Genomic DNA, 18,571 nt, shown 5'->3' with positions numbered 1-18,571 from the left:
CACACACACACACACAGCGCTGACTCAGAAACCACACACACACAGTCGCTGACTCAGAAACCACACACACACACAGAGCGCTGACTCAGAAACCACACACAGAGCGCTGACTCTGTGGGAGCTAGTCTATCTGATAAATAGTGAGTGTGTTTATGGGTGAAGGGGCAGGTATCTTAAGTATGCTGATTGAGTTTAGTGAACCTGCCAATCCAGTTATTTCAGTCATGAGCCTACTGAAAAACTCATAAGTTTACAAGTATCAACTATTGTTCTTGAGATGAACTAGATTCACCAGTATTTAATAGCTGAAGATGTGCATCATATACATCCTACACCTTTTCATTGAGGGTTGTCTATTCAAGCAGTTACATTCTGAGTACAGTATGATTGGCTCCGATGGAACTTTGACCATGGCCAAACCAGGAAGTGAGTTCCACATGACAACATTGACTCTATACAGAAGTTATTTACACGTATAAATATCCACATTTTTTCCACAGGAGTTCGACAAGAAAAATAAAGATCCGTACATATATACTATACAGATACCTCACACCAAAAAATACATACAACTTTCTCCCTTCCCTCCCTCCCTCCCTCTTCACATTACAAACAGAAGGACATTATCAATATTTCTCCAAAGACACACTTTATCACCTTCATACAAATATAACTAGTGGGCATATCCTGTTTTGGTGTTACACACAAGTGCAAAGATGGGAGATACGTTTTTGTTAGTGGTCATGATAAGTAGTTCACTACAGGCCTTTACGCCGACCTTGTTTAGGAGCACGTGTGTGGCTAAGTTGAAAAATGTAGGTGCACACAAAGACATTTAGGAACACAGTGAAAAATATTTGAGGTAATAAAGCTAGAATTAAAAACTGTTCTCAGCACACTGGGGCTCCTAAATAAAAGTTAAATGTCGCACAGCAAAATATTTAGGCGCATATGTGAGTAAAATGGTTGCACTGTAGAACCCTGCTCTAGGCATGTGTACTGTATCTATAATGTGTATGTAAGTCAGAGTTTTGACCTATACTGAGGCCATAATGCTATCAATCTATTGTATTGACAGACTTAGGCTATCGTGTTATCAAGTGATGATGGTTAGGCGAGTCGCACCGTGGGTCAGTATCTATCCCTTCCTCTCTGTCTCCCCCCTCTCCGTTCCTTTCTCTCCCCCACACCAAGGTCAACCTCCACCACAAGAGTTAACGTCATCCTGGAACACTACTACACGTCGCTCTCTCACCAGAGTGTGTGTAATATGTGTGTTTCTCTGTGAACCCTATGGGTCAAAGTTAAAGGGCCCTATTAGAGGTGCGTCCCACAGGCACCCTCCACGTCCTCAGCGGTAAAACGCACATCGTTTGACCCCATGACCTCTGGCTGGCTGTGACCCAGAAACAGACCCAGGCTTAACGGGCCAATCAGGTGCCTCACCTGGTCAGGGCGGCCAAGGAAACCCCACTGATTAACCAGGAAACACGATGAATCACAGGGGAGTCATGAGCTAGGAGTTGTTAAGGGGCGGATTCAGATCTGGGGTATTGAGGGTAGGAAACTAAGGCTCTTCAGGAAGACAGCTGGTCATAGCCTTCCAGTGGTCATCTGTTTGCCTCTAGTGATGTATAATAGTTGTACATGGTGATATTGGCTTGAACAGCCCTCGACTGTCTTGTTAGAAAGACAAATTAGTCACTAAACTATCAGGCTCCGGTCTGTCTGAATCATGAAGGATTATACCCAGACCTCTGCTAGTCAATATAGGTCCTATAATAGGTCATACACCCCCTGTGTATGCACAGAATCAATCAATTCATTTGACTTAATTTATATCTTAATTGGCTACAGATGCAAATATGTATGTATGTATTTGGATTTCTATATACCTTGTGATTGTATAGATTGACAGAGCAACATATACAATGGGATAGGAGGAAAAGCCGAGATGTACAGTGAGCAGGGCCATGGCTGTCTGAGTCAGGTCTGGCAGGAGGAAGGGGGTACAGTAAGTGGGGTGTTTGACACGTAGGGAGGGAGCCATGTAATACTCCCTCTGCTCTCCCTGTGTCCCTGACCTCCACACAGCCTGTGTAAATCACACACACAGGGTAAAGAGAGGTGATGGAGAAAGACTGGTGGAGGAGAGACTGAGGGAGAGAAGATGGAGAAAGACAGAGGTAAGAGACAGGGTAAGGAGGGAGGAGGGAGAACGGAGGAGAGGGAGAACGGAGGAGAGCGAGGAGGGAGAGAAAATGTCCACGTCATACCATCTAAGCGGCGGTAATTTGGTGTGTGTGTGTGTGGGCTAAGATGAGCAGTGACTTCACGGCTCATTAGCAATCAAACTCTTCGTGTCAGGAACACCACAAGAAGAGAGGGATCAAACAAAGGAGAGGGAGAACAGCCCTGCTGTTTGAGCCTTTTCTTTTTCTCCCTCTCTCAATTCATCCTAATCCCTCTCTCCCCGTCTCTCCGGACATGAGAACAGCTGTACGGTTCCCTCTATCCATTCCCTCCCTACTATCAATCCCCCTTTCATGCACTCTTCATCTAGATGACTACCCCTCCTTCAGTAAGTTGTTTATCATTTCAGAATGTCCCAAACTAAATTCTGCACATACTTCCAGTTGATGGCACAATAGCAGAGAGAAAATGAGGTAGAAAGAGGAGGCCTACTGCAACATACAGACACAAGAGAGTTTGACATTTTACTTAACGACAACTACATCGACCACTTCCCCTGCCAAACTTCCTGTTCCCTTCCCCAGTACTGTCCCATACAGCAGAAACAAGGCTACTGTAGCCGGAACAAACGTTGTCCCACAGGAGAGAGACGAGAATAGCAGGGAGCAGATACCATCGTGACACCCCTTACATTGCTACTGTGCATTTAGTGGAGATAAGAGTGAATATTTTAGTGAGGAGTTTCTCTAGCTAGCGAGGGAACGGCTGCACGGAGATGCCATTTTACCCACAAGTACCAACTACAATGTGTCTCTCTGGAGGCTTCAATCTCCAAGGTCCCTAAACTAAAGAAATGAGGAACACAACAGACAACAGAGCAGCGATGTGAAAAAGATAGTTTCAGGATTTCTTTCATTGTTTTGGTAGATAGACAGAAAAATACTTGTTTTATCAATGCACCAGTCCTCCATCTTGTTTCTGTACATTCCCTCCCTCAGCCACTTCATTCAGTTCATCTTGTTTCTGTACATTCCCTCCCTCAGCCACTTCATTCAGTTCCTCTTGTTTCTGTACATTCCTCCCTCACCACTTCATTCAGTTCATCTTTGTTTCTTGTACATTTTCCCTCCCTCAGCCACTTCATTCATTACATCTTTTTTCTGTACATTCTTCCTCCCTCCTCAGCCACTTGTCATTCAGTTAATCTTGTTCTGTACATTCCCTCCCTCAGCCACTTCATTCAGTTCATCTTGTTTCTGTACATTCCCTCTCGCCACTTCATTCAGTTCATCTTGTTTCTGTACATTCCCTCCCTCAGCCACTTCATTCAGTTCATCTTGTTTCTGTACATTCCCTCCCTCAGCCACTTCATCTTGCTCTCTCTATGGGCTGCATTTGTGGTCGCTTTCCCTTCCTCCTCCTCTTCCTCTGCCCGTTCTCTCTACACGTACACGGCAGTCCGTGAGATGACCGACCCGTCGCGCTGAGACTCCATGTCGTCGTCAAGGTAACCGCTCATGATTCCGTCCTGGTCATGTGGTGGGCGGAGCTGCAGGATGGGCCCGCCCCCTCCAAAGTTGTCGTAACTCTCCTCGTCGTCCTCCAGCTGGTCAAACTTCCTTCGCTCTGCCTCGTCCAGCTCGCCACTCAGCAGGATGTCCTGTGCCGTGGGCGCCGTGGCAACCGCCCCCTCACCACGCCCCCCCAGGTGCAGTGGCACGTGTTGATTGGCCTTGTCAGTCAGGCCATCATGGGCGGAGCCCTCCTTGTAGACGTAGATGGGGCTGTTGTTGTTGCCGCCCGCCCCGTTGCCCCCGGCGCCAGCACCCGTCCCGTTCTTGCTCCCCTTCTTGCCGGCGCCGAAGAGACGCGACTTTGTGTCGTAGGAGCTGTGGTTTGGGTTGCCACGGTAACCCTGCTGTTGCCGGCGGCTCCGGGTGACCAGGACGGCAATAAGGGCGGCGACGAGGAGGAGGGCCAGAAGGGAGCCAATCACAGCACCTGCCACCACAGCCGTGTTGGAGGGGACCACAGAGGGTTCTGTAGGAAGGAGGGAGGGAAGGGAGAGGAGAGAAGAAGAGGATGAGACCGGTGGAGGAAAGCAGATTGAAAAAGAAAGCAGATGGAGGGAAAATAAAGAAAGAGGACAAGAGGGAGGAGGGAGGGCGAGAAGAAGAGGGGTTGGATGATGTCAGTAGTCTGCACTGTATTCCATGTGATGTGTTCTTGCATGTGGGAGTGAGGGTGCCGAGGCTTTAACAGCAGTGTTTAACGTCACTGGCATTTCCTACTCTCCCTCTGAGCTGCTCTTGTCCCCATTCCCTCACAAACGTCCTAATAACGTCAGAGCAACATTTCAACAAGGTCTCTGCAACATCAAGGCAACGTGCCAATGACATCTCCTCCTAAACAGTGTGAGGGCAGTGTGCAGGTTCTCTTTAGTCTCAGCCCCCTCACCCATAAAATAGCAGAACGACTGAGCAAAAACAAAAGWCATCCTCTGGAGTCCAGAGGGCAAGAACAGGTYGAGGCCATGCAGGAGGACAGGACAGGAGGATGATAAATGGATGGAGGGATGCAGCCAGGGATGAAGGAGAAGAGGAGTAGGATGCAGCGTGGTGGTGACTGACAGAGCGAGACAGCAGAATGACAACTCCTGCTTCAAGCTACTATAATGCAGAACAGGGGACAGTCCGTCTGCCCTCTCTCTCCCCTAGCTACTGAACACCCAATTGAGCTCCGTTGTATAAGCCCCGGACGGTGTGTGTGTTTTCCCTCAGTTTGGTCATATTGCAAGGCTCATGACTCCAGACACATCGGCTGGTGAGATTGCTAGTTATTTGCTACCACTCTCTACCGCTTTCTTCTTAGCCATCTCTCCCATCCTCCTCCCCCTCTATCTTACTACACCTTCCTTTCTCCTCCTCTCATGTCCCACCCCTCTCTAGCCCTACTCTCATTTCCTCTTCCACACCACAACACCCACACACACACACACACACACACACACACACACACACCACACACACTTCTCACTTGTACACGCGCACCCCCCCCCCACACACACACAGTAGCTAAACCTTTCCATTGTACATGACAGTGAGAACTTTGGTCCTCTAATCCATCCTATAAAAAAACACAGGAACTGCATTTACACCTCTGTCTCCAGTGGACCAGAAGACCTAGAGCCTCAGTACCTGGAGTGCTAAAGGATGGAGTAGTACAGGGGTCCCCTAAACACTGATACAGGTCAGGTGCCACACCCATCAAGATTGTCCCGAGTAAGAGTGCTGATCTAAGATCAGTCTCCCCTGTCCATGTAATCTATATCTTTATGATTTATAAGGCAAACTGATCCTTGATCAGCAGTGAGACGCTTTTTAATACAGGCCCTGATATTTTCTAATCCTCCCCATGGTAAAGGTTTGGTTAATTAATCTGGTACTAGATATGTGGTTCGGGGCAAAAAGGTTGGTGTCTGGTCTGGGTGATACAGCAGAGGACAGTGAGCGCTAGTAGAGACTAGGCAGAGGACGCTAGAGGCTAGAGCAGAGGGCGCTAGAGCAGAGACGCTAGAGCGCTAGAGCAGAGGACGCTAGAGCGCTAGAGCAGAGGCGCTAGAGCAGAGGACGCTAGAGCAGAGGGCGCTAAGCAGAGGCGCTAGAGCGCTAGAGCCAGAGGGCGTAGAGCAGAGGGCGCTAGAGCAGAGGACGCTAGAGCGCTAGAGCAGAGGGCGCTAGAGCAGAGGCGCTAGAGCAGGACGCTAGAGCGCTAGCAGAGGACGGCAGAGCGCTAGTAGAGAGCGGCAGCGCTAGTAGAGGGCGGCAGGCCTAGTAGAGGGCGGCAGAGCGCTGAGTAGAGGGCGGCAGAGCGCTGTGGCGAGGCCGCTAGAGCAGAGGGCGCTAGAGCAGAGGACGCTAGAAGCGCTAGCAGAGGACGGCAGAGCGCTAGTAGAAGCGCAGGAGCGCTAGTATAGAGGGCGCAGAGCGCTAGTAGAGGCGGCAGAGCGCTAGTAGAGGGCGGCAGAGCGCTAGTAGGGGCGGCAGACAGCGAGTAGAGGCGGCGGCAGAGCGCTAGTAGAGGGCGCAGAGCGCTAGTAGAGGGCGGCAGAGCGCTAGTAGAGGGCGCAGAGCGCTATAGAGAGGGGGGGCCATGAGCGCTAGCAGAGGACAGCAGAGCGCTAGTAGAGGACAGCAGAAGCGCTAGCAGAGCCTAGTAGAGGCAGCAGAGCGCTAGCAAGAGGACGCAGAGCGCAGTAGAGGAGCAGGCAGAGCGCTAGCAGAGGACGCAGAAGAGCGCTAGCAGCGGACAGCAGAGTACAGCAGAAGAGCGCTAGCAGAGGAGCGAGGAGCGCTAGCAAGGACAGCAGAGCGCTAGTAAGGACAGCAGACGCGCTAGCAGAGCGCTAGTAGAGGACAGCAGAGCGCTAGCAGAGGACAGCAGAGCGCTAGTAGAGGACAGCAGAGCGCTAGCAGGACAGCGAGACGCTAGTGAGGACACCAGAGCGTAGCAGAGCGCGTAGTAGAGGACAGCAGAGCGCTAGCAGAGACAGCAGAGCCTAGTAAGGACAGCCAGAGCGCTAGCAGAGCGCTAGTAGAGGACAGCAGAGCGCTAGCAGAGCGCAGGTAGAGGACAGCAGTGTTGTGCCCCAAAGTTTCACTAAACAGCTTCCTGTAAGGGAATGCTTCCTCTCCCACGGTGTTTGGCCTTTTAAACAGCATGAGACAAGCTCTCACCAGCATGATCACACACACAACATATGTTTTACTATCCTTGTGGGGACCTAAAATGGATTTCCATTCAACATCCTATTTTCCCTAACCCCTAAGCTTAAAATAGCTTTTGTCCTCATGGGGATGTGGGAAATCTCTCAACGAGAGAGAATTTTGCTTACACACACACAGGGGAGACGCTTCTCCCAGTCAGGCAGTAAACACACTGAGCACAACGCCTTGGGAAGAGCGGTATACAATCCTGTCAATGAAAAATGCACTCATATCTCCCTCACTCTCACTGGACTGGCGCAACACAGTTTCTCTGGACCCCCACCAGGTCAGCCCCTCCCCTCCCTCAAATATAATCGAATGCCTCAGCCAGAGAGCCACTCACAAAGTATAGACAACCAATCACTGTCCACGATGCTGAAAGGGTCTATACAGCTGCCTATCAAAACCATGATAGGCTTTCTGTGGTGTCAGGGAATGTAGCCTATTGCTTTACTGGATAAATGTAATCAGTAATTAAAAAGTTGGAAATTCAAACATTGCCAATGGTCAAATGCATGTTCAATACAACAGCATACTAAATCAGCAACCAATTGATGTATTATTTTGTCCTGTATATCCTACCTGAACGTGCAAGACATGAGCCATTCCTCGGGCTCTCTCCCAGCTTGGATAGAAAGTTGTTGTGTGTAAAACCAGTCTATTAATGCCAATCTCTCTTTTTTTCTATGTAGAGGCCTATAGTAGCTACAGTATGCGGCTGCGTCGGCTTGCATTTTTGTGTGCAAATGTTTACCACGGCCTGTAGGTCCAGGTTACAGGCCCGACTGTTTTCTATACTGAGTATTGACAACACAGACAGTCCATTGCGCTGCACACAATTTAAACTTAGTCTTGAATGACGCATGTCAAGATATACCAGCGATAAGGGACTGTTGAAATTGCAACCACACAACTCAAATGCCGGTTCACCAGTATGAATAGAATCACAACGTGCTTGCTTTGTTTGAGCTCTCAAGAACTGTTGTCCGCTGAAGATAATAATCTGTTTGCATCTGCCAATTTATTGGCTGTCCAGTATCCAGACAACCTGTCCCAGAGCTTCCTATTCAGTTCATCTCTTTCCGTAACCTGTTGAGTCCGGCAATTAAGGAGAATGCGAGAGGCTCAATTAAAGATGTTGCAGAACTGCTAGATTTGAAGCACCACTCCCTTCTGCCCAGTTCCCCTCGTCTTGCTACGGAAATCAAGCTGTTTATAACCATCCCTGTAACTGTCGCTTCTGCAGAGAGATGGTTTTCTAAACTAAAACTCATAAAGACCTACTTAAGAAGCATTAGGCTCTCGATCCGACATACGTTTTTTTAACTCCTGAGTAAGCTCCACTCACTGCACTGGCGCCGTCGTAGCCTTGACAACGGCATTTGTTCACTGATATCCCCTTATACTTTCAATCAGTTCAGGCCTGAGGCACTTTGATCAGTCACATTCCTGAAGCCCAAGAAACAAATGCTTAGCTTCATAGTACATTAAAAAGATTCGTAATGGCTTTTTAGAGGGTTACTGTCACAATTATTTATGTCAAGACAGGTGCATGGGGCCAACGACAGAAACCTCCCCAGAAACAACACTATGCATCGCTCCAGCACAAAAACCACTGGCTGAGGAAAATGATGCTTTTTATAGATTGCGTCATGCACGACCATAAGCTCCAAGTAACCGCAAATAATGAGAGAGATGGTGCGGAAATAACGCCTGCTGCCGCCCGCCTCCCAAAGACATGCAGCAGCCCCCCACCACACACACACACACAATGCTGCATGGGCATATATTACATTACATCATGGGAGAAGACTGATTGGTTGGTTTCGGGCTGGTTTCTTCACAGAGAGAGAGATGGTTAGCAGCAGTACTGAATGGTCTGGATCAGACTATTTATACATGTCTCTGGTCTAGATCATGTCTTACTGAGGGGTGGAGGGATGGCAGAGGACAGTCAGGCCTGGAGGCTTGAGAGGAACAGACTTCATCCTCTCTGTAGCATGGCCAAAGAGTGACAGACCAGGAGGGAAACAGAAGGAAGGAGATGCATCTTCTGAAGGGGGGCTGACACCACATGTGAAATAGGAAGGATGCAGGTTAACTCATTAAGAGTTAAGAGTTTTGACGTGATACCATTGCAGGGGAATAAGGGACACGGAAAAGAAAAAGGTTTGTCTTCTGAGCGAGTGGGGAAGGATTTTGATGTGACACCAGTGCAAGGCAATATTGGAGAGACCAGGTCTGGAGACAGTGGTGATGGCAGAAAATGGGTTAGCCAACTGTGGCGGAGCAGGATCCAGTACAGGATCAAGGGAGCTAAGCAGTGATTAAGAGAGCCGGTATTTAAGAGAAGGAGAGACCAGCTCAACAAGATGAGAGACAGCGATAGGGAGAGGGTAAGGGAGGATGAGAGAGAGAGAGAGAGAGATAGGGGGAGAGGGTAAGGGGGGAMGAGAGAGAGAGAGAGAAAAAGGAAGGGAGAGAGAATGGGATGAGAGAGAGAGGGGGGAGAGTGGACAGAGGAAGAGTGAGAGACGGGGTGAGAGGGAGATAGAGGGGAAAGGGAGACTGGCTCAGTGCTGTGAGCTGGTATTTGAGAAAGACAGAGAGAAGAGAGGGGGTCTCAGAGAGGGCTAACGGCATGTCTCTCCACTGAGCACAGATCAGTACAGTGTTGTAGGAGCCTGATAGAGGCCAGTTATAGAGGATCGGACCAGGGGCAGGGACACAGACAGACAAAAGAGACAGGTCCCAGGTCAGCTCGTAACCCTGTGCAGGGCTCTCTGCGTCAGTTGTCACACAACTGGGGACAGGACAGGCGCAGCAGCAGGACAGGAGCCTGCTCTAGCCTGGTCCAGACGCTGGCCATTTCACGGCCACTGTCAGCCCTGGTTGGACACAGCTCCACTGCATTAGCACTCCATCTGTATTCACACTACCTCTCTCTCCGTCTCAGTCTTTCTCTGTGTGGGCCTGCACTCAGTTCATTCATCCCCCTTTTTACTGTCTTTCTCACTGAGGGGGAATGACAAGAGAAAAGAAGAGAGGACGGAGATGACTGGACAGGACAAGGGAAGGGAGGGAGTAGGTCGTTCTGCCCCTGAGCAAGGCAGTTAACCCACTGCTCCCCAATGACGTGGATGTCGATTAAGGCAGCCCCCTGCACTTCTCTTGAGAGGGGTTGGGTTAAATGTGGAATTCACATTTCAGTTGAATGCATTCAGTTGTACAACCGACTAGGCATCCCCCTTTCCCTGTAGCAGGAGAGAGTACAAGGACTAGATGAAGGGGGAGGGAGGAAGAGGACAGAGGGAGTTAAGAGGGAAAGAATTTAGGGGTGATGGACCAAAGAGGAGAGAGAGGGAGGACAGGAAATCATTCTGGGAGACAGGAAAGGACAGCAGAGTTTATAGGAGACAGGATGATGAGGGGGAGGACAGAAGAGAGGGAGTTAAGAAGGAGAAGCAGCCAGGCGCTGAAGCAGCAGAGGCCGACTGATCCGCTCAGAAAGGATAGAGTGAGACTACAACACTACACACTCACAGCACCGTCAGCCTGCTCGCTCTCTCACACACACTAAATCAGAGAGAGCGAGAGAGAAAATGGAGGGGGTGATAGTGGTAGAGAAGAAGCAGTGCCATAGATTCCCATAGGGGTTTTAAATGGCATCAGCATCCTGTTCCCCTCTCACCCCCCTCTTTACTCTAAAAGCAGACACCCTCTACCCCTCCCCTCCATCTCACTCGTTCAATCACCCCTTTTTATCCTCTCTACCTCCCTCCCTCCCCCCAGCCACCTACCCTGTACCCATACCCAGCCCTGTACCCATAGCCAGCCCTGTAATACCCTGTGGGCCTGCATGGGGACGTCCGTTATGTTCCAGAGAGATGCTAGTGGCCCATCAGAGAGAACACATTAGTAGCATGGGGAGGCGAGGGACGGAGCGAGGGAGGGACGGAGCGAGGGAGGGAGGTGCCTTTTAAAACACATTCACCAGTGAATTGCACTTTTCTCCATTTGTCCTGCATTCCCCCGCGTCAGCACAAAACAACTTCAGGTAAAGTGCAGATCAGGGGGGCAGATGTATTTTTTATAAGAGAGAGAGAGAGAGAGAGCAAGGTGGAACTCGTGGAGGGGGAGCTAAATCTGTAGAGGGATGGAGGGATATTTATTTAAACGGCGCGGTCGACCGAACAGCTCTTTCAAGTGGTGTAGTGGTTGTCTAGTCACAGTACACAACAAGGAGATAGCAAGGTTGAGTTCGGTCCAACGCAAACCGTACCCTCAAACAAACCCTGCCAGTGTGTGGAGACCTGAAACGGTCTCTGATGATGATGCAATCCATTCTACCAGTAGATGAACAGACGAGTAGAGCTCAAACATCACAGCTAGGATCCATGGCTATGAACAGAAGGAGAGGATTGCATGCAAACAAGGAGGGATGGGTGATAAAGTTTCAAAGGGTAGAGGATGGATAGATGGAAAACCCAAACCGAGAAATAGAGGCCCAGTAAACTGCCCCCCAACCACTAACCCCAGGGACAGAGCATGCTTCTCTCCCTGACTACAGGCAAGCATCACCACACCCTTTGTGTGTGTGCGTGTGTGTGTGTGTCGTAAGTGTGTTTTCAGGTGTGTGTCCAGGTGTGTTTGTAGCATAGCATGTACATGTGTATGATTACAGTCATGTCAGGTGTGTGTGGACTCACCTCGGACCATAACAGTGACCTGGTCCTTGCCGGTGCCCAGGCGGTTCTTGACCTCACAGACGAAGGTTGTGTTGGTCTGCTCGTCCACCTTCAGCACGGTCAAAACGTTTTCTTTTACCTGCACTGTGTCTGGCATCTGACCGGACATACTGGGGGTAGAGGGAGAGGAGAGGAGGAGAGGGTGGAAAACATAAGTATTGGAACATGGCCCAGATCTCCCTACTTTCAACTTTCACCTTTTCATACAAGTAAGTGATTATGGAGGAGCCAGTCAGGCCACTGCAGGCTTGTTGTTTCTACTGGGGTTAAACTCCACTATGGAAAGTTACACTTCATTTCTCCATCATCAAGATAAGAGGCCAGTGGCTGTCGAGTTGATCCTTATTATCATAATACTATCTGTGGTTTATAGTGGCCTGTGGATAGACTGATAATTAAAGAAGGAGAGAGACCGATACACAGACTGACAAAGAGACAGGCCGACGGACAGACACTCACGTTTTCCATGTGATGGTGGTAGGGATGGGGTTGGCAGTAGCCTGACAGGTCAGAGCCACGTTGGTCCGACCCACGTACCAGTTATTATCATAGCCCACGATGGTCACCTGTGGGGGGTCTGAGAGAGAGAGGTTAATTAGTGGGACTTCCTACACACAGAAATTAATTGTATTTGGATGCATATGCAACATTAAAGAAGGTCTGACAATACGGTCTGCATGACTAAGTGTGTGTGTGTMTGTGTGTGTGTGCACCAGTGTGTGCAGTGGCCTTACACTCGACGGCCAGTTTCATCAGGAAGCTCTCAGGCTTGGCCTGGGTCCTATGGGACACCAAACAGCTGATGTCTTTGCCGTTGTCTGCTGCTGTGGGAACCAGCATGTACTGGCTAGTTATCGTCACGGTGTTGTCAGCGCCCGCCGTAGAGGCGGAGGTAGCGTTGCCGTTGACAGCCGTCACCCATGCGATCTGGGCAGCAGGGCGACCGTCGGTCGACTCACAGCGGGCCACGACAACTGGCTGGGCTCCCGCGGCGACAGTGGAGGCTATCACTGTTACCCCGGAGGCAGCGTTCCTGGGTTTGGCTGATGAAGGGATGGAGGGAATAATAATTAATGAATACCAATATTGATAAACGACTAGACCGGCGAAAACAAGACAGACTATCTGTTTGTTTCCCCCCCCCTTCTCTCTCTCTCCCCATGGCTGTTGAATGTGAATAGAGCAATCAGGACAAGAGCTGACACCAAGCATGACAAGCAGCCGGATCAATAAACGCCAGAGGGGAGAGAGGGGAGCTGCGTCCAGGTTAGAGCAATGGTTCTAACCCATTAACAGAAACACAATTGATCTGACAATACCACTTATAATAGCAATTAAGCTGCATAGACAGGATTTTAACCTGTAGGGTAGAGGTCAGATGGGATGGGGGTAGAGGTCGGATGGGATGGGGGTAGAGGTCGGGATGGGATGGGGTAGAGGTCGGATGGGAATGGGGGTAGAGGTCAGATGGGAGGCGGTGAGAGGTCAGATGGGATGGGGTAGAGGTCAGAATGGGCTGGGGATGGGGGTAGAGGTCAGAATTGGGGATGGGATTGGGGGTAGAGTCGGTATGGGATGGGGGTAGAGGTCGGATGGGATGGGGTAGAGGTTCGGATGGGGTAGAGGTCGGATGGATGGGGGTAGAGGTCGGATGGGATGGGGTAGAGGGTCGGAGTGGTGGTGAGGAGGCACAAGAGCACTCACAGATACATATAGAAACATGGGACACACACACACTAGGGGAAACAGAAAACACACACACGGTCCTACCTAGATGACGAGCGCGAGGTGACACCCTGTTCATTGCCGCTGGGGTAGTGGTGGCGTATTCACAGATTGTATTTCCCCTCGTCAGTCATCTTGACGTCCGGAGTCTGATGGAGGGGTTTGCTGGGAGGGGGGTCCGTCGTTGAAGCGAACCCGCCCCTTTTCAGGGGCGATTGTGGCGGTAACTTGCCCCAAAGTTAGGGTGGTACACGGCGATGTTGAGCCGCTCGCCTCCTTCCGGCTCATAGATCCAGGACACCTGCGTAGTAGAGTCAAGTTCATTCATTCAAATATTACACAAACCTGTCAAATGGGGGAAGGGGTCAATAAATAACAGCGACTCTTAATCTTTCTTTGTGAACATGTATTTACTATCTACCAGACGTATGGACTCGAGTCACAAATATTGATGACTTGCAACTCGCACTTTGACTTTAACTCCAATGACTCGTGACTTGACCTTGAAGCCTTTATGACTCTAAAACTGACCCTGATACCCTCCCAAACTGACCTGATACCCTCCCCAAAACTGATACCCTGACTTGAATACCATCCCCCAAACTGACCTGATACCCTCCCTCAAACTGACCTTGATACCCTCCCCAAACTGACCTGATACCCTCCCCAAACTGACACTGATAACCCTCCCCAAACTTACCTGATACCCTTCCCCAAACTGACTGATACCCTCCCCAAACTGACCTGATACCCTCCCCAAACTGACCTTGATACCCTCCCCAAACTGACTGATACCCTCCCAAACTGACCTTGATACCCTCCCCAATGACCTGATACCCCCCCAACTGATGATCCCTCCCCAAACTGAACCTGATCCTCCCCAACTGACTTGAACCCTCCCCAAAACTGATTGATACCCTCCCAAACTGACCTGATACCCTCCCAAACTGACCTGATACCCTCCCCAAACTGACCTGATACCCTCCCCAAAACTGACCTGATTACCCTCCCCAAAACTGACCTGATACCCTCCCAAACTGACCTGATACCCTCCCCAAACTGCTGATACCCTCCAATACCTGATACCCTCCCCAAACTGACCTGATACCCTCCCCAAACTGACCTGATACCCTCCCCAAAGCTGACCTGATACCCTCCCCAAACTGACTTGATACCCTCCCCAATACGCTGATACCCTCCCCAAACTGACTTGATACCCTCCCAAACTGACTTGATACCCTCCCCAAACTGACTCTGTATACCCTCCCCAAACTGAACTTGATACCCTCCCAACTGACTGATACCCTCCCCCAAAATGAACCTTGATACCCTCCCCAAACTGACTTGATACCCTCCCCAAACTGACTTGATACCCTCCCCAAACTGACTTGATACCCTCCCCAAACTGACTTGATACCCTCCCCAAGCACAAATATTAAAAATGATGCTATTAAAAAAAAGTGTGCAGCGCATCAACTCTTCATTTAACGGATTACAGTTTGAATCGGACAGCAGCCAATCAAATTGTGGCAGCTGAGAAAAAGTTGCGTGTGGCAGTGCAGAGGAACGTCGGGGGGTGAATTCAGATGGAGCCCTTGGAAAGATGATACCCAAAATTATTATTTTCGGATACAAAGACGACATTGTATCAACAAAAAACGGATTGCAACTTGCACAACATGCGGGAAGAAAATGACAGACGGAGGCGCAACAATTTCCAACTTTGTTCGACATTTGAAGCTGCACAAAGAACGGTAAGTCGTGGCTAATATAGCCGACAGGTATATATTTTATTACTTTACTAGTGTATCATGTAGTCTAATGTAACATTAAATCAATGAGCCTCCACAAAGTCAGTCGGTGCGGGAACGTGATCATTGCACCCAAGATTGAGCTACAACTGGCTAGGCAGTTGGCAGCCTAAATCCTGCCTGATGTTACTACTGTTCCTAAAACCATTGACATACGTTAGCCTACTGTAACTACACAGAGAGAGAGAGTGTGTGTGTGTGTGTGTGTGTGTGTGTGTGTGAAGGTTGGGCGATTGTGTACAAGCCTACAACGCCCGATATTGCGCCCCATAGCAATCCTTGATAGTCGATCACCATTGGGGGGGGGGGGTTCTCATGGCTACCAATGGATTTCCAAGGAAATATAACGTTTATTTGTAAAGTAATAAATATATAGATATTTTTAAAAGCATTCATGATTTGCGTAAATGTCATATACTAACTTACTCTTGTTAAAAATATGAAATGGTATTACATTTGGTGAAGAGCACATTATGACTTGTTTGGGACTTGAGACTTGACTCGGACTTGCCTGTCTTGACTTGGGACTTGACACTTACTTGTGACTTGTAAAACAATGACTTGGTCCACCTCTGCTATCTACACTATGGTAGATAAAAGACCCTCCATGTACAGTGTGCACGTACACTTGGATGATCAGGGACAAAATGTCTTAATAATAATTTTATCTTGTTATTGGTCATGGACGTAAATTGTTATGACGGTAAAAGCCACGAGTCCAGACATTAGTTCCTGTATGTGTGTCTGATCATTTAAGACTTTCTTCTCATGTTGTAAAAACAAATCCATTTGTCTACATACGAGTTCCTGTCTGACACTGACCTGTGTGAGCTGTATCCCTCCAGCATCTGCGAAGGCACACCTCAGGTTGACCGCCTGGCTGGGGTAGGACATCACTTCCGGTTCCACCTTCACCTGCTGAGACACAGTCGCTGGGAGGAAGAGCAGAGGACGTTAGCGCACCTTTCACCACGGCTTCCTGTTTTCCCCTCCATGTTCTACGTCAGAGGCCATGAAGGAAAGGGGAGTAGGAGAGGAAGCTTGTTGAGACTATTGGGACCAGGCCACAGCCTGCCTGATGAGAAGAGGAGGCTTGTTGGGACTATTGGGACCAGGCCCCAGTCTGCCTGATGAGGAGAGGAGGCGTGTTGGGACCAGTCCACAGCCCCAGTCTGCCTGATGAGGAAAGGAAGCTTGTTGGGTCTATTGGGACCAGGCCCCAGCCCCAGTCTGCCTGATGAGGAGAGGAAGCTTGTTGGGACTATTGGGACCAGGCCCCAGTCTGCCTGATGAGGAGAGGAAGCTTGTTGGGACTATTGGGAGCAGGCCCCAGTCTGCCTGATGAGGAGAGGAAGCTTGTTGGGACTATTGGGAGCAGGCCCCAGTCTGCCTGATGACAGATTGTAGTGCTGTGGAATGGTCTGGTACACCATTAAGACTACCTACAGTAAGCAAGTAGGTCAAAGCTCCAGGAGTCTGCTAGAGGGGTGTGTGTGCGCCTCCCCCATTCTAGCGATGAGTGGAGGAAACAGGACATGTAGTGAAGAGGAAAAAGCCCAGTACGCTCCACACCGGTCATAAATCATTTGGATGGCTTATGCTTTTCTAGAACCAGCCATTTACTCTGGGCTCACACACACACACACACGCTGTGTACAGGGATTGGTGTGTGTTTGTGTACATGTTTTCCTACATTATCAGGACCACAACGTCCTGACAAGTCACCAGAAGGTGTCTTTCGTGCATGTCTGAATGAGAATGTAATTAACTGTATGAATGAGTGTGCGTCGGTGTGTCTGTCCGGTCTACCTGTTCTACGTAAAAACAAATTATCTGCTGCGACACACCTGTCAATGTTTACCAACATTTCAATCTCTCACTCTGTGTGTGTTCCCATATTGTGTAGCCACACTTCTTAATATGATGCACACACCGAAGTGATTGATACTGAAATTTATTTTAGCATCATAACTGGTTCTACTGGTTTGTCCATCCTCTCTGAGTGGAGAAACACAAACTACTGTGGAAGACAGAGAAGAAGGTGGGGTGGAAGACACACCATCCCTATAGAGACACGAGTCAAAGGCCAGGACTGGCGGTCTTCTCTGGTGGTGGTTATGAGCAATCCACACAGCCTACCTCTGCTACCATGGTCTTTAAACAGGAAGAGCGACACACACACAGAAACACAGACAGAGAGACAAAAAGAGACAGACAGGGAGAGGAAAGAGAGAAGGAGAGAGAAAAGAACAGGAGAAGAAAAAAGAGAAGAGAGAGATAGAGAGAAAGAGACAGACAGGGAGAGAAAAGAGAGAGAAAGAGAGACAGAGACAGAGACGGGGAGAAGAGAGAGAAAGAAGACGAGACATGCAGACGGGAGAGAGAGAAAAGAAGAGACAGAGACAGAGACGGAAGAGAGAGAGAGAGAGAAGAGAGACAGAAGACGGAAGAGAGAGAAGCAGCAAAGAAGACAGAGACAGGAAAGAGAGAAAGAGAGAAAGGAGAGACAGGAGACAGGAAGAGAGAAAGAGACGCAGAGAGACGAGAAAGAGATCGAGAAGAGTGAGGAAAGAAAGAGAGCAGGAAAGAGCAAAAGAAAACAAGCAAGGCATTTCCTAGAATACCCACCAATCTCTCCCAGCATGACCCATGTCAAGACTCAAACCACAAAATAACCCTTCGCAACCAGCAACCTCTTTACAACCTACCCACCCCTGGAGACCTGCCTGTGGACTTAAACAGAGCCAGAAGCACTGGTTATTCCCCTCATTACGATATTAACAGCATTAGCGTTGATGAAAGCCTGGGGCGCAAAGGGAGTTTCGCGCAATATCCTTCACAGATAAAGGTTCCTTTCCTTATACTGAACAAATCAATGAGGGAGTGAGGTGAATGAGTCAGTGCACAGAGTTGAAGGGTTCAGAATCTGAGCGTGTTCTAGCTGGTATCCTGGTGCCTTTCCAGACCTTGTGACCTGTGTGTAATATTGGTGTCCTAGTGTAGGGGCCTACTGCTGTGTGATCTAGGTTGTTTTGGAGTGTTTTGTGAGGGATCAGGCAGCAGCCTCATTCATCCACCTGCAGCAGATAGACCAACTATAGATTAGCTCTGGGACCTGCTCGGCTCTAGTGAGGGAAGGAGGGAGGCATGGAGGGCTATTGAATCCCAGGGATTGCTCGTCTTCACTGGGGAGTATGAATTGAGTCAACCTTGCACGCAACAGGTCATTACACAGACCTGTATTGATAAGCATGCACACATAGTACGCAAGCACACAATACACGCACACTCAACACACAACACATGTTTAATCCCGGAAGGCAGGCAG

The 18,571-nt window shown here is 49.3% G+C and overlaps 1 protein-coding gene across 1 annotated transcript in view; it reads right to left on the bottom strand.

The window, feature by feature from the left end:
* Window positions 1–3,408: 3,408 nt before the first annotated feature.
* The window catches only part of LOC111958638 (poliovirus receptor), a 60,395-nt gene continuing 45,232 nt past the window's right edge, over window positions 3,409–18,571 (bottom strand). Inside the window, 7 exon segments of the mRNA XM_070437320.1 lie at window positions 3,409–4,233; window positions 11,669–11,817; window positions 12,167–12,284; window positions 12,442–12,804; window positions 13,503–13,653; window positions 13,656–13,733; window positions 16,066–16,175. Coding sequence (XP_070293421.1) covers window positions 3,635–4,233; window positions 11,669–11,817; window positions 12,167–12,284; window positions 12,442–12,804; window positions 13,503–13,653; window positions 13,656–13,733; window positions 16,066–16,175 — 1,568 coding nt within the window. The 3' untranslated portion in view covers window positions 3,409–3,634.

Source organism: Salvelinus sp. IW2-2015, linkage group LG35 (assembly GCF_002910315.2).
Source record: "Salvelinus sp. IW2-2015 linkage group LG35, ASM291031v2, whole genome shotgun sequence".
Taxonomy (NCBI): Eukaryota; Metazoa; Chordata; class Actinopteri; order Salmoniformes; family Salmonidae; genus Salvelinus; species Salvelinus sp. IW2-2015.
The sequence above is the reverse complement of the archived record's forward strand: the minus strand, read 5'-3'. Positions and strand labels throughout refer to the sequence as shown.